The 15,713-nt window shown below is 46.3% G+C and overlaps 1 protein-coding gene across 1 annotated transcript; it reads right to left on the bottom strand.

Moving 5' to 3' along the window:
- Nucleotides 1-220: 220 nt before the first annotated feature.
- Nucleotides 221-11,006, bottom strand: LOC310807717 (putative helicase mov-10-B.1). Its single transcript, XM_083674289.1, has 23 exons — nucleotides 10,716-11,006; nucleotides 10,387-10,486; nucleotides 8,756-9,000; nucleotides 8,316-8,412; nucleotides 7,546-7,690; nucleotides 7,162-7,417; nucleotides 6,834-6,968; nucleotides 5,815-5,977; nucleotides 4,855-5,012; nucleotides 4,516-4,686; nucleotides 4,228-4,340; nucleotides 3,825-4,021; nucleotides 3,595-3,698; nucleotides 3,342-3,439; nucleotides 3,059-3,157; nucleotides 2,695-2,800; nucleotides 2,396-2,513; nucleotides 2,029-2,220; nucleotides 1,824-1,895; nucleotides 1,555-1,680; nucleotides 1,371-1,459; nucleotides 1,164-1,282; nucleotides 221-1,005 (listed from the first exon to the last, which is right to left on the bottom strand). The coding sequence occupies exons 1-23, from the start codon at nucleotides 10,847-10,849 to the stop codon at nucleotides 944-946; spliced, it is 3,099 nt and encodes a 1,032-aa protein (XP_083530415.1). The 5' UTR covers nucleotides 10,850-11,006; the 3' UTR covers nucleotides 221-943.
- Nucleotides 11,007-15,713: the final 4,707 nt, after the last annotated feature.

Raw genomic sequence — 15,713 nt, 5'->3', positions numbered from 1 at the left:
TGGAACATCTGGGAACCAATAGTTTGCCAAGATGAGCTAGTCTGCTAGACCAGTGGCTGCCTTGGTTTCCACTGATCCTATGGCTTTGCTGATGGAACCCTATATGCAAATAGGCCTTTAATTGACTCCCACAACAAGCCAATCAATGCTCTCTTTGTCACAAACCCGGCCTGTAACGACATTCCCTGAACTGTGAGTGGACAGTAGTAACAACAGTGAGATTCTATATTATGTAATACATGTTCCACATCATTTCCCATGTCTGTTGTGTCACAAAGCAGAGACAGGAACACAGGTTTGGAGAAAACCCTGATTGTGATGATGCTTTAGAAACATGACTGGGGAGGGGGGGTGCTTAATGTCTGGATGAGATGGTCATGTTAATAAAATATTTTTTGAAATGGTATAATCCAAAAAGAGACCACCAGACCTATTTCTTACTTGTAACCAGTGTTTAGTAGATCACAATACCACATAAAAAAAACACAGAAAACAGATGCATTAAAAATTAGCACAGACTTGGCTGCTGTTTATTCATTAAATAATATTCAGACAACGAGTCAGAGGGAGTGACTAATGCATCATGTATCTCTCTAACAGCAGGTGGGGGGGGGGGGTGACCTGAGATGTTCAATGAGCACCATTGATAAGGACACTAAAAGGAGTGGGCAGTGTTCCCCACATACAAGGAGACCGATGCTCTTTTCATGTAAGATCATAGGAAGAGGAGCCGCTGTGAGATTGCTTACATACAACAGACTGTAAAGATGGAGACATTTTATACATATTTCATGAGAAGGTTCTTTCTGTGTGTTCTTGTTAAAATGCTGTTGGAATGTACACTGATTCCTGATCAGTTGAGTCTTTGGGGCTCCAGTTTAAGGTAGTGGAGAGAGTAAAAGAGACTGGTCCAGTCCCCACCCAGCCCAGTTTGGGGTCCCACTCACAGCTCATTCCTCCACTCTGGGTCCTGCTGCTGTTGAACCTGGCTCTCGTCTGTCTCCACTGGAGGGCGATGTTTCAGAGGGGGAGAGGGAGAACAGCAACCAAACACATTAGCCTTGAAAATTACATATACCATTAACAATGTACAAGCTAATGAATTCAAGGAGAGTTTGCATCATGCCCAGGTGTAGGTGTGTGTGTGTGTGTGTGTGTGTTACCTTGAGGCTCTGCTTGTAAGCAGAGAACAGCCAGTCTTTCCACCACCTCTTCCGTTCCCTCTGCATGGGAGCGGTCAAACCCTGTGTACCCCTCTCCCTCAGAGCAGTACTGGATAAAGCTACAGGAGAGAGAGAGAGAGAGATATGAAACAACTGCACACATGTGGAGTTCACTGCTCCCTCCATCTGAACAGTGCTAAAACTCACCTGTCCCAGGTGGAATCTCCGCTCAGTACTAAGGGGTTTCCCACCACGATCAGCAGGGCTTTGGCTCGGGTTATTGCCACGTTGAACCTCTGAACAGGAAGGAGAGGGAACAGGTCAACACTATGTGTGTGTTTGTGTGTGTGTGTGTGTGTGTGTGTGTGTGTCTCCTCTGGCTGTTCATTACCTTCTCGTTCTTTATGAAGCCGAGGGTGAACTGCTGGTCGATTCTGACATATTTGGCACTGCTGCGAACGGTAGACACTAGGATCACCTTCCTCTCTTGCCCCTGGAACTCCTCCACTGAACCCACCTGCAGCACACACACACACACACACACACACACACACACACACACACACACACACACCTCTCACTACGGGTACAAGCATTCCACTCAAATACTTTTAAGGAAACCTGCATGATAGCCAACAGATTTGCAGTGGATCTCCATACCTTCAGGTCTTTGATGTCCATCAGTTTGAGGTCTTTCTCCAGTGTTCTGAGGGCTTTGCGGATTTTCTCCACCTTAGAGATACACAAAACCATGCAAAATGGTCAGGTTTTATTTGTCCGCCAACATATGAATTGCCCTTGGTCGTACTCCAGGGTCAAAAGGTAGATTTATGATTGACTTGTAGTCCTGGGGTTGTCCACCCACCTGTTTCCTGTAGGGGGCGATGATGCCGATGTCTTTGAGAGCAATGGTGCCCATGCCCTTCTTGCGCTGGTTTTGCAGCAGCTTCCTCAGGTAGTCCATCAGCACCTCCACTTCCGCTACGTTAAAGAACGATGGACTGTTCGCCTCGCGCTCGTCACGACCCGTCACCGCGTGGAATACCACTGGGAAACCCTGAGAGAGAGAGAAAGAGGGAGGGAGGGAGAGAAGGAGCAAGGGAGAGATAGAGAGAGAGAGAGATTGTATCTTTGCGTGCTACATTAAAGAGAGTTATCTTCTTGATTGTCAAGCAATGGTTAATATCACTGGAAAACCTGTGTGTGTGCGTGCGCGCACGCGTTCCCAGTACCTTCTTGGGCAAGTATTCCCAATTGCAGTAGGAGTTGCGGACTATGTCATCAGCATACACTTGCAGCTCTCCATCATAGAACAGTTCATTGGGAATCTTCAGAATGGCAGGGTGGGACCTGAGACAAAAGAGAAAAAGACAAGAAGAGAGGGGGGAGGGAAGAGAGAGAAAAAGAGAGGGAAGACAAAAAAGGAACGGGTCAGATGAGAGGAAGTGGTAAGACACATTTAGAAAGGACAGCTGAGGGGTTTGTGTTATGAAGAGAAACACACTAATAAGCAACACTATAGTGTATATACCTGTAGTTGCGCAGCAGTTTGGTGACAAAGCGGTTGTTGAACGTCCCCTCCTCATCCTTCTGGTACAGGGGTGCCTTTGTCATCAGCCGCTCCAGCAGAGACAGACCTGGAGGGAGGAAGAGGTTAAAAACCATTTAAACCATTCAGTCTTATTTTCTCCCTTTGTTTGGTTATTCCTGTGATTGATGGACTGAATAATTGATTGAATAAGTCCAATTCACAGTACTGTACAGCATACTGATGATTGTGTCACTGGAAGTCTTTCAAACTGCATTGTGTATATAATAAGCACTGTTGAAGAAAGAATACGAAGCAGCTTCATACATGTATGTTCCATTATGGCACTATAAATTGGGACACTCACCCATTCCATATTTTATTGCCAAGGGGGATCTGAGGATGGGACCCAGCTGTTTAGGATCTCCAGCCAGCACCACCTGACCAGTTCCTACCTTTAGCAGCCCTACACAGAAAAGACACACAGCAAACACACACACACACACACACACACACACACACACACACACACTTTTAGAAGCTCTACAGACAGGACTCAAACACACTTTTGTGTCTTACTTCCACAAGAACATTACAGACAGCATCATCAAGCATTATGCATCAAAGGAAACTCTGCTCCTCTCTCTTACCAGCCAAGCTGATGATGCACTCTGTCTCCAAAGCGTGTCCTGCCTCGTCCACAAACACATGGGTGTAATGACCAAGAGGAACTCCCCCCGTCACCAGCCTGCACACACACACACACACACACAGCATTGTGTCTAGGAATGTATGTACATACATGTGTTTAGCAATATATATACACATACATACATACATACATACACACACATATACAGCTATAGCTGTTAGCATTTGGGCTATGTTAGCGGTTAGCTTTACCTTCCAGCAGTCAGCAGGGTGGTGACCATGATCTTATATTCCATCAGCTCCTCTTTACTGGGAAACACAAAGTTCCCCTCATCCTCATCCAGGTTACAGCAATCCTGTAACCCAACACACAACACACACACACAAAATCAGTAATAACCCATAAGAACTAAATATAATGGATGACTGAGATGACACATGGATTGGGTAATAAAACAGCCAATGACAGCTCAAGTTCTGACCAGTAGTTCATCAGGCACGTCGTATGGGTTCCGGCTGCTGGCATACATGCGGTACACCTTGCGCTTCTCCACGTGTTTCACAATCTCCTTACATAGCAGGTCTGCTGCGCTGTTAGACGGAGCGCAGGCCAGGATACAGGCGGAACTCTGACTCTTCTCCAACTGTTTAATGGCCTCCACCACAGTGACAGTCTTACCTGAGGATGACAAACACACACACACACACGTTAACACACACACACAGCAAATGGGCGCGCGCACGCACACGCACACGCACACACACACACACACACACACACACACACACACACACACACACACACACACACACACACACACACACACACACACACACACACACACACACACACACACACACACACACACACACACACACACACACCTGTCCCAGGCGGGCCAAACACCAGGTAAGGAGCAGGTCTGGATGAGCCGGCTACGATGTGCTGAACAGCTTTGTACTGTTCTGGGTTCTTCTCCAGTTTGCTGTTAAACAGTCTACAAAGACAGAGAGAAACAGACAGAGAGAGAGAGAGTGAGAGAGAGAGAGAGATAGAGAGAGGTTAGGTTTCAGTTGGGATTAGAGTTAGAATGGGGGATGGGGGCGGGGGGCTTAAGAGGAGGATACTGAGGCCCCTATGGCGGGCATCTCAATAGTATGAGAGGAGCTAACCTGAGTGTGGGTAGCTGGGGCTGTGGTGTGCTGGCCGCAGAGGGAAACAAGACATCTTCAAGTCTGTACTGAGACACCAGCTCTGTTGCCCTCTGCTGGAGACGGGTGGTAAGGCGGTTCACTGTGAACTCAACGTTGAACTTCATACCGTCTATGAAGTTCTTCAGCAGCCTAGAAACAACCACAGACAGAGAGACTGTCAACACACTCACACAAATGAATCAGAAATTGTGAAGCCAATTATGATGTATTTGTTTATTGACAACTTTGCTACTGAACTTAGATATGCACAAACAGTAACGTGTAATGTCTGACTCTCAGGGCTATCCTGGTTCTTACTTGTTGTTGAAGCTCAGTTTGACCTGCTCCAGTTCAACACGATGGACGTAGCCCCGGTACTTGACCACTGCCTCCCCTCTGGTCCCCTCCCCCGGCCGGGTCACCAGTAGAGCATCCCCCCTCAGCACTGACGGCCTGTTCTCAGACACACCAAGAACCTGCCAGAGGAGTGTGTGAGAGACCATGTTAGAGCAGTGTGTGTGTGTGTGTGTGTGTTTTTGTGTGTGTGTGTGTGTGCTGTGGTGGAAATCTTGTCTAGGGGATTACCACAATAACAACTTCAGTGAGACTTTGCAAAGATGCACAAACACAATATCTGTTTAGTAGGTTTAATAATGGTTGCAAGCATAGCACTCTGCACCTAACGGACAGAGAGCCCCAATCCAAGTTACAACACATACTTTATACCCCTCAGATGGTCCGATTATAGGGCAGGGTTTTCACATTTTCATATACAACCTTGAAAACAGGTGGCATGATCTACAGCAGTCCTAGATAACACCCTAGGGGCAGCTCTGAGAGAACAATGGTCCTGTAGTTAGAAGTCCTACGTCTTTATCTCCTAGGGAGAGTCTGAACTTTTGAGAAGACACTAATGTGTATTTTCATCTCCTCCTGTCACCAGTTTGAGGAGGTTGGCTCCGGATTTATGGTCATTCCGTTACAGGCCGTAAATACAATGTCACGCTAAATTATATTATCAGCTGCTAATTTAGGCTACTACCCTTCGGCCTGGTCGTAGGGTCATATCCTGGGGCAGGAGCACAACCGTTTACGCTCCTAATCAATTAGGAGGCTAAAACAGGATACTTTCTAGGGTGCTATAGATCATGTAATGGTTTAGGGGGTTAACGTCTGGAATGTTCTAACACTTGAGAGAAGAATCACACAGTACAATCAGTAAATGAATATATGCTAACACAATTAATGATCATAATCTATTATTATTACACATACTACCTCCAACACCAGGAGTTTCTTGTTGTTGGTGTCCCTGACCATGGGCTTGTTCTCCATGTTGTACCTCTTTATATCCACCTCCATCTGTAACTCCTCCAGATAGAGCAACAACTGGAACCTCTCAGAGTAGTTGTCCCTGCTCAGAGGAGCCTCCAACACAGCCCTGAGAGAGAGAGAGAGAGAGAGAGAGAGAGAGAGAGAGAGAGAGAGAGAGAGAGATGATAAAGGCACAAACAGAGTAGAGAACAGATAAGTGTATCGAGAGTTATGAGAGAGTACACTACACTGTCAACGACAAACATTTTAGTCAGAGCTCCCTACTTTGGCTACTGGTACCATCTGGGGTCTCACAGTGATTTTTTGGAAGGTCTCCAAAACATGCATGTAATCAATGTATTATCAAGGGTAGTTCTGTGATGGTTGTTGTGTTTTTTTTTTTTTTTGGGGTGTGGGGGGGGGGGGGGAAGCATGGAGATGACATTGCACAGAGTACACAGTTGCTAATTTAAACATTGGTACACATGGTTTAATCTGACCCTATCAGGATATCTCAGTGCCCTTTCTATCTAACCACCCCCAGCTTTAAACCGTGTTACCTACAGTATGTGTGCCATATTGCCTCACAAAAACAGAAACTTACATTCAATGCAAAATCTCCATGGAAGATGTTTATGGTCTAAGATTAGGTTTAATCTATTCCTGAGAAACCAGTTCCTGGAATGCTAGCCTGTCTTTGGTGAGCGTGACTGTTATATACAGTCATATTGACCGACCAATGACTCATTAGTGGGTAGGGCAGGGAGCTTGCGTGACAACCACTCTCTTCTGCTTGTCATTCAAAGGCCAAATATCTGCCCCACATAGCAGAGAAGTACCCATTAGGTAGTTATCAAAGGCAAACTATATATGACATTCTATATCATCTTGCAGGTGAAACGGTATAACACTGTGTGAGCTAGCTACATATGAGACCGATTCTAATGTAAATGTGTGTCACAAATAAGAGTATGAACACTTACTTGGCAGATTGGAGGTTCTGTCTGGACGGAGAGTAGGAGGGGTGGTCGTTCAGGAACCCAATCAGCTCTTTCACGTACGCAGGTACCTTATAGTCCTTTAGGGGCACCACTGGCTTGAGACGCAGCACATACAGCCTGTGGGGGGAGGAGAGAGACAGAGATAGAGGGGGGACTGAATTCCATGACTATGTGCTTGACTGAATGTTAGTGAATTCACTGAACATAGTGAGAAAAGCAACATCTGCCACAACAGGATCAGCATTAGCATTAGCTACTCTTGGATCCTGTGGTCACTTCCTAGGATGTGTATCAGTCAGGGGTGTGTTACCTTTCAGGGGGGACTCCGTCCTCTATGGTGTATGACTGGGCGGCCTGCTGCAGGGCAAGGATGGAGCGGGGTCTGTAGGGGGCAATGGGGGCTAGCTCTTTGGCCAGTGCCGTCACATACTGGGCCTCGATGAAACGCACAATGTGGAAAGCCGAGGTAAGGGGCAAGAGGTCTGGTTTAAACTCAAAGGCCAGTGTGGCTGGGTAGAACCCTATCAGGCTGGACCGGAATTGGACCTGGATCTCATAGCTCTCACCTGGGGAAAGCATGGGAGTGAGAGAGTTAATCATTGGTACTATATAGGGTCTTCCTAAGGAAGCCCATGATTGAAGACTGTGTGTGTGTGTGTGTGTGTGTGTGTGTGTGTATGCGTATCACTCTTGCCTGGTTTGAGCTGGTATGGGTTGGCTCGGGTCACTTTGTGCTCGTCTTTCAGGTTAAAACAGCTCATCCAGTGCAGGGCGGAGTAGTAGGTAAAATAGACCAGGCTGGTACCAGAGTTCTGGATGATCAGACGCACCACATACACCTGGGGGATGGAGGAAGGAGGGGGGAAATAAGTCGTTGATTTTGTGAAAAGCACTTTGTAAATAGGAAACAGATGTGTCCTTGTTCTGTCACAGAATGTGCATGCAGGCACCCCTAAAAGTGTTACTTGCATTACTTACCAACTATGTTCTACATTTGTCACTGAAGTATTCTTGACATAAGCAAACAAAGTTGGCTTGTGTATTTGGACACTTTGGTTATTTTGCTGCAGGCGTTATTTTGTTATTTGAATTGCAGTAAACAATGTTATTAAATATGTTTTTTGCTGATTGTGTCACTTGTGACCTTTGCCTGACATAGCACCTTCACCTGGTTTACAGAGGTCAGCTTGGCAAGGCTAGGTTTCCACAGTACCACAATGAGCTTGTGTAGGAAGCAGACGCCTGACCACAAGGGTCACACGAGAGTGCAAGAGGGTTTCGGAATGGGCTTGTGGTTAGCAAGCACCTGAGAGGGATTTGCAACAACCTGAGAGGGACACTCGCCTGGCAACAGTTCCCAGTGGTTCTATGTAGTCCCAGTGGTTCTATGTAGTCCCAGTGGTTCTATGTAGACCCAGTGGTTCTATGTAGTCCCAGTGGTTCTATGTAAACACCAGTCATTACCTCTGTCATACTCTCTACGCCGAAGCAAATGCGGCCATCTTCCATGGCGTGGTCCGATGTGATCCTGACATCCCCCTTGTCTGAGATAAACGCAGACCTGAGGGGTTAGAAGGACAGTGTAAGAGGCGAGGTGTGAGGAAGGACATTTGGGAGAGTGAGTAGATATTTACTACAAGGTGTAAACATTTGAACATTTGAACAGTTGTAATTTGTTGCGACAGGGGTCGCAAATTAGCCTTAGCTAGAAATCCTATATGCAACACATCTGTTTCATGTTATTGTAACCTGTTACAATGTCTTCTGCATTGTCCCTGACAAATAAACTAATAAATTAAAAAATAAATAAAAAAGGTCTGCGAGCACTGAATAACCAGAGGCTAGGCTAGGCTAGGCTAGGCTAGGCTAGAGGGAAGAGCGGTTTCTGGACCTGGTCTTCTTACTTGTCAGTGTTGAGTTTCTGAAGGATGATGTTTGCCAGTCTCCTGCGGGCTCGCACCCCTGACACCCCCTCTGCTCCACTGGGGGAGGGGGAGCCCTTGCCTGGGCCAGGAGAGGACACCAGAGACACTGCATTTTGCACAGGCAGGCCGTTGGATGTCCCAGACGCTCCGTTCTGCACATTGGACGAACCCAGCTGCCCCCTGCTCCGGGGGCTTCGCCATTGGTCCTGAATGAACACTCTGACCTAGAGGAGAACAGCATCGGTCAGCTGACAACTCATCTGTCTGGCTGGCTCTATCCGTCTCTCTGTCATTTACAATGCGGTTAGGGCGTGAGTCTGGGCCAATCATTAACCAGTCTTTGGGCAGTCACAGGATACATGGTGATATCATGGCATTGACATCTGTTGACTTACCATATAGTGAGATAGGCCTTGGTAACACACAGAATGGCACACTAAAGTTCAACATACAACTCCATCAGTGTTGGGGTCAATGCCATTTCAGTTCAGCCTAAGAGGGTGAATTTATGGGTGAATTTACTTGGGCTGGATCTCCAGTCTTACAATATAATTTCCAATGGCAATCTCTTAATCTGGACCCTGATACCAAGGATGAAGGGGGAGGAGGGGGGTGTATCAAACATTTTATGTAAATCTAAAAAGTCAAGTATTGCTTCCTTTGCTTGTCAGTCTTGAATGATTAACTACAAGTTTTGTGTGAAACAGACCGTGACAAAGTACATATTTGATTTCAAATATTTGTAAAAACTTGTGATGTGCTTTATTTAGTTCAGTCTCGCCTTGTGACTCATCCATTGCTTCTATTGTGCCTGAAAGATTAAATTAAGCAAACCTGAAGTTTTTCAAATATTTCAAACCATTTCAAATATGTATCTTGCCCAGGTCTGGAGTAAAACCCAATTTCAAGGCTTCCCCCTGTCTTATATGCTCAGATCAATGCAGACGTAGTAGAGGAGGTCACTTTAAACTATTGAAACACACCCTTTGTCTCAGTGTCACGTGTCCTTCTAGGTGAGAACACAGCTGGGGACGGAAACCCAAACAGAGATAACAATGTGAGAACGCTCCTGTTACATGAACATAAATCATAATCTCATCTGAAGGCATCCATAAACATATTAGGCATGAATGTGGACATGTCAATACATCATTTCACACATGTTGAAATGACAAGGAGTGCATGCTTTCAACATCTTGTTTCGCCAGACAAGAACTATTAGCATGGGAAAGATTAAGCTTGGTGCCTGGTCTGGTGTGCTCTGTCGTGGAAATCTAGTATTCAGTGAGACTCTGCACAAATAGGCAAGTCCACAATATATGTTCTATTTACTTATTTTAATGGTTGCAAGCATAGCCGTCTGTTTCTAACAAACAGAGAGCCAGAAAACATACATACATTTATACTTTCAAAACCCCCCTCTCTCACACATTATTATCTTGTTACAACTTGCATCAGCTGCGTCATGAGCGAAGGGTGACTCTCAGGTCACCAGTTGTTATAGACAAACATCCAGTACATGTTTAATGCTTACATTATTAGTATTATCAACATTATTAGCGATTACTAGCATTTAGTATTACAGATACTTATACTATTACAGCTCTTACCTTGGGGTGGAAGAACACTTTTCCTGAATAAATCATAGCCTTGTTGGACCTCTTTAGAGTGTAGAGAAGTGTGCTAAAGTTTGGATCTTTGACTCCATCCCTGTAAAGCAAGGGGGGGGGGGGCAGTATTAGGGTACAGTATTAGCTTGCTATTCAAATGATATGCAAACTGACCATCTGTTTAATTTAGAACATCTAAACGCCAGCCATAATGGATTGTGATACATTTATTTATGTTGTACCATAGTTAAAAAAAAAAAAAACACAATAGCAAAGTCTGACAGCCGTTTTCTCATACTCAAATAATATAAAACAATGTTTGTTTTTACCTGTTTCTAAATTCAGTGATGTAAATGTCCTTGAGTTCACTTCTGTTTGTTATGGATCTTCGCTCGGTTTCTTCCAAGAACTCAATGAATTCGAGCCCAATCTGTTGACGTTGTTTGAAGGGGATGACGGGCATGATGTTGTATAGCCTTTGGATCCGTACGTTGATAAATTATAGCCAAAGAAATATAAAGTGACCAAGGGCGGATTTTAGCTGTTGAATTGCATTACCGACTCTACTTATATTAGTCTGTCGTGTGACGGATTTGGAACTTCTGTTTGGATTTTGCGGAAATCCTGTCAGTTGAAGAAACGAAACCTAGAGCCGATCAGCGTATCGGGGGGGGGGGTGCTTGACTAAAGATCGAATGACTAGGATTGCGATTGGTCTTCAAACAGAGGGAGTTTTGTCGGAAATGTGGAAACTATAAAACTGCGCAAACCAGATGGTTCGAAACTGTAAGTTGTTGTTGTTGTTGTTGTTGTTTTTATTGCCGAATCACATGGAAAGGGAGCGTGGACTTGTTTTACTGGTCGTGTTTACTTCAGACTATAGAGGGCGCTGCTGACTAATTTTTTTCATTATTAGCTGACTGATACAGTATAAGCACATTCATATCGGTAGCCTGTGGCCTAAGGATTTTGCATGATATTGATTTGTAAAAAATGTGTGAATTGGGCACAAGCTGAACAACTTGCCTTTCACTTCAAAATGTATTCGCTGTAGTATGATATTTCACACCCTGCATGGTTACCATCCCCCTTTGTGTGTGTGTGTGTGTGTGTGTGTGTGTGTGTGTGTGTGTGTGTGTGTGTGTGTACGTGCGTGCGTGCGTGTGTGTACGTGCGTGCGTGTGCGTGTGATGGATAGGATCAGAAGGGACCTTCAGAAGTCCTCCAGACAGGTTTGGAGAGAGCAGTGAGGTAGCTAGGTGAACTAGCTGATGTAGTGTGACGGGGTGGAAAGGGTGCCGTGTGTGTGTGTGTGTGTGTGTGTGTGTAGGGAGCTGTGACAGGGAGCAATGACTCGGATGGGGATGGGGGGTTAGTTTTGAGATGGCTAGAGGGGGTTGAGAGGGACAGGGGTCAGGTTTGTTTGACGGCAAAGCTTCAAAGCACCCCAAGGTGTTTATTTTTCCTGTTGGTGTTGTCTAAGCGACTGTGTGTGTGTGTGTGGGGGGGGGGGGGGGGGAGTTTGTGTGATTGTGTGTGTGTCTGTATCTGTATGCTTTTGAGGTTTGTATGTGTGTGAGCATGAATAGTGACTCATTGAATCTGACTGCATGAGAGAGGATGTTCTAAAGTGACTCATAGACAGACGAGTTGTCCTGACGGCCATGACCCTGGCCTGTAAGCATAAGGACTGGTCAGGCATTCAGTCAGCAGGGACAAACTGAGGTTCATAAACACGACCAGACATGTCCAGTAGCTGGATGGAAAGATGAGTTTGTGGTGAGGTTGTATATGAGGTTCAGGGTGAGAAGGCTGACTGGTAAATGGGTGGTGTGAGAGGGTGAGGGTGATGATTGAAGTGGGGTGAGAGGGACACACTCATATTCATTTTATCTCCCCTTTATCTGTTCTTCCACCCCTCTGTATATGTACTGTATGTGGAACTGTGTGTGCAGCAGCATGTGTTTAACAGCATGTATTAGACAACATGTGTAACATTGTGTGTGTGTGTGTGTGTGTGTAACTGTGTGTCAGTGACCCTAGAGAGGTGGCTGGCTGTGTAGTGAGTTAAACGGGCGCAGCTGCGTTGCCGTAGCGATGCAAGTTCTAATGGAGGACATTATGGTCTGGAGAGCAGGGTAATGACCGCTTTGGCTGCCGGAATGCCTTGATCTTATCACCATGGCGAGAGAGGGATGCTCACGCTCTAACATTGTGATGTTCTAATAGCCATGCTAGACACAGGGCCTGGGGTAAGGTCATCCGGAAACACAGACCTCTAACCCAGTGGTTCCCCCTGAGCAACCTCAAAACATTTACAATGAGTTCATGAGATCCCTGGGATGAACCTAGCCTCAGCCCAGCCTTTAGCCTTGACCCAGTAGAAACTGGACACAACCCAGTCCAGACCAGAAGGAGCAATCTTGCCGAGAGATTTTGAAGCCGGCTATACCATGTGGCCATGAGGAGGTACTGCAGGGCAGTGGTGCCAAAATGTTTCCACATCGAAACCCATGTTAAACTTTGTATTCCATCTGGCCAAATAATACTTTTTTGAACTGCGATTTCTGTTACTATTATTTCTTAATACTATATATTGTTTTTTCCCTGGAACCGAAGGCACATCACAAGCATTCAGGCACGTGCATTGGTGAAAAGTAAATCAGATGCAGTTCAGAAAAACACCTCGCCTCTACTTTAGCAACGGACTGCACCTGCGTTGGTGCCAAGGTTGGTGCCATCAATCAGATGTCGCTATCAATGCTATGGCAGCACCCATTAACAGCATTTCCTGGTCTCACTGCGCCAATCCCATCTCGCATAGCAAATCCATTGGGCGGTCAGAAGTTAGCAGCACGTGTATATATACATATATATATGTATCTACATACTTCTGACTGCCCAATGGATTTCCTATGAGAGATGGGACATCAATGGTCCAGACCCATAATTTGGAAAACACAGTTCTATAGTTGTGTGGTCCTAAATGGTGGATCAGAACCGTGGGCAGTGGTTCTGGAGGAGAGGGGAATAACATTAGATTTGATGAGAGGAGAGGAGAGGAGAGGAGAGGAGAGGAGAGGAGAGGAGAGGAGAGGAGTGGGGCAGATAAGGCATCTGAAGAAGTTGGCAGAGGAATGACGTTACTGGTCTGGCACACACACACTCTCACACTCTTATACTTTTCAGGAGTCTAGTACACACAGGCTGACAGGCTGTATACTCACACAAATCTCATAAGTCCATTTGAATACCACAACAGTCTCCTCTTAATCTGCTTGTTTGAATTTTGTGATGAATCGGCCATTTTCCTTAGACTCCAGACAGGCCTTATCCACAGCTATTTGTCCGTGTTGAGGGTTTAGTAATTTCTCGACATGATCAGTTGGATGCTAAACAGAAACTTTGTGTGTGTGTGTGTGTGTGTGTGTGTGTGTGTGTGTGTGTGTGTGTGTGTCATTGTGGTGTGTGTGTGTGTGTGTCGTGCATGTGGTCTGTGTGTCTGCTGGGTCGCAGTGACAGAGACGGATTGGGTGTTTGAGAGGGACAGATAGCCCAGCAGCCAGCCTCCACTCACTGATAGAGAGAGAGAGCAGCCATCACACACACACACACACACACACACACACACACACACACACACACACACACACACACACACTAAGCAAGGTGCCATTTCATTAATTCTAGACCTGTGTCACTGTATGCTGATGGTCTTGCCTGTTTTTCCACACACAGCCATGCACGATGGAGAGAAAGGGCAGTTATGACTGGCAAATATTATCTTTGCATTTGATTCATTTTTCAAGATTAGAAATTGGTTTGTGCAGGGTCCGAAACCTCCCCTTTCCTATTGCATCTGATGGTAGGTAGGTATTTGATTTGGAGTATCTAATTGTCTCTTCTGCCTCTTTCTATGTATTGCTGTCTATCTCTCTCTGTCTCTTTGTGTCTGTCACTGTCTTTGTGTGTGTGTGTGTGTGTGTGTGTCTAGCCCTCTTTCTCTCTCTCTCTCTCTCTCTCTCTCTCTCTGTCTCTCTCTCTCTCTCTCTGTGATAAGGCAGACAGACAGTGCTCTGGGTGAGTGGTGTGTCTGTCCTGAAGGGTCTCATTGAGCCTGCTGAAGTGGACTTATCTCCTTTCTCTCTCCCTCTCTCTCACTCTCGGCCCCAGACAGGCCTGAGAGGCCCACTCACACTGCCCTCCTTACCCCAGAGAGGCCTCGGTTCTCTGGGCTCAGTCCCCATCTCATCCCCTTTATCCACCTCCTCTGCTGTAGGAACACAGCGTGCTGCTGGGGCTTGAGATGGTGCTCCTGGTTGCTGGTAGTGAGGATTCTGATGGTGACAATGATGTGGGTGGAGGGACCCAAGCAACTGTAGCTCTATAGGCCTTGGGCTCAGGGACTGCTATCTAACTATGACAATAGTTCATGATGATGATGATGTTGATGATGATTGCATTTTATAATAGTTAATTCTAGTTTATGTGCTGGACTCATACATTTGCATATCTATGTCCTATGTGATGTATAACTTGTCTAGCAAAACTCTGACTCAGGTTTTGTGCGCGCGTGCGTGCATGTGTGCATGTGTGCATGTGTGCATGTGTGCGTGCTGTCTGTGAGAGAGCACTCAGTCAGGCTTTGAAGTGTTAACCCAGGTCCCCTCCCTGGTGGCTGTGTGGTTCTCAGCCTTGTTAGGACTGGCATGCTCTCCCTCCTTAGCGCATGTTTACGACCTCCTGGTTTATCCCTCCTGGTCCTTTACGAGCCACTCTCAGCCACTCTGCCTGCCTGCCACAGACCAGACCATGGGGGTAAAAGGGGGGGGGGAGGGGGCTGGGCGGGGGAGACAGTGGGAGAGGGGTAAATGTAGGAGAGTTGGGTGAAATTCCTCCCCATTAGGAGAACAGGGGGTTTATGAGTGGTAGTGTAGGCTGGGCTGGGCTGGGCTGGGCTGGGCTGGGCTGGGCTGGGCTGGGCTGGGCTGGGCTGGGCTGGGCTGGGCTGGGCTGGGCTGGGCTTGGGTGGGAGAGCCTGGCTTTCGTAACCGTCCAAGTATCATCCTCTCCTCCCCACCCACAAAGCTCCTCAGAGTATGAGTGCTCGAGGATCAGGTCGTATTCATTATGATCTAAAAGGCCAAACTGATCCTAGATCAGCACTCCTACTATAAGACACTTTATGAATACAGGCCCAGATCTGAGCTCTATTGGACATTACAGAACCGCCCCCCCCCCCCCCCACACACACACACATACTTCTCTCTCTCTCTCTCTCTCTCTCTCTCTGGAACGATGGGCTAATAGCACCTGTTATCTGACCG

The sequence above is a fragment of the Argentina silus genome (genome assembly GCF_951799395.1).
Source record: "Argentina silus genome assembly, chromosome: 8".
NCBI classification, from domain to species: domain Eukaryota; kingdom Metazoa; phylum Chordata; class Actinopteri; order Argentiniformes; family Argentinidae; genus Argentina; species Argentina silus.
The sequence above is the reverse complement of the archived record's forward strand: the minus strand, read 5'-3'. Positions and strand labels throughout refer to the sequence as shown.

Bases quoted from the DNA above. Each gene is read 5' to 3' on its own strand.
- LOC310807717 (XM_083674289.1), bottom strand. From the start codon at position 10,849: ATGCCCGTCATCCCCTTCAAACAACGTCAACAGATTGGGCTCGAATTC. The intron at 8,413-8,755 runs GTAAGAAGACCA...CTAACCCCTCAG, and splicing joins CAGAAACTCAACACTGACAA to GTCTGCGTTTATCTCAGACA. The intron at 3,699-3,824 runs GTCAGAACTTGA...GTTGGGTTACAG, and splicing joins ACGTGCCTGATGAACTACTG to GATTGCTGTAACCTGGATGA.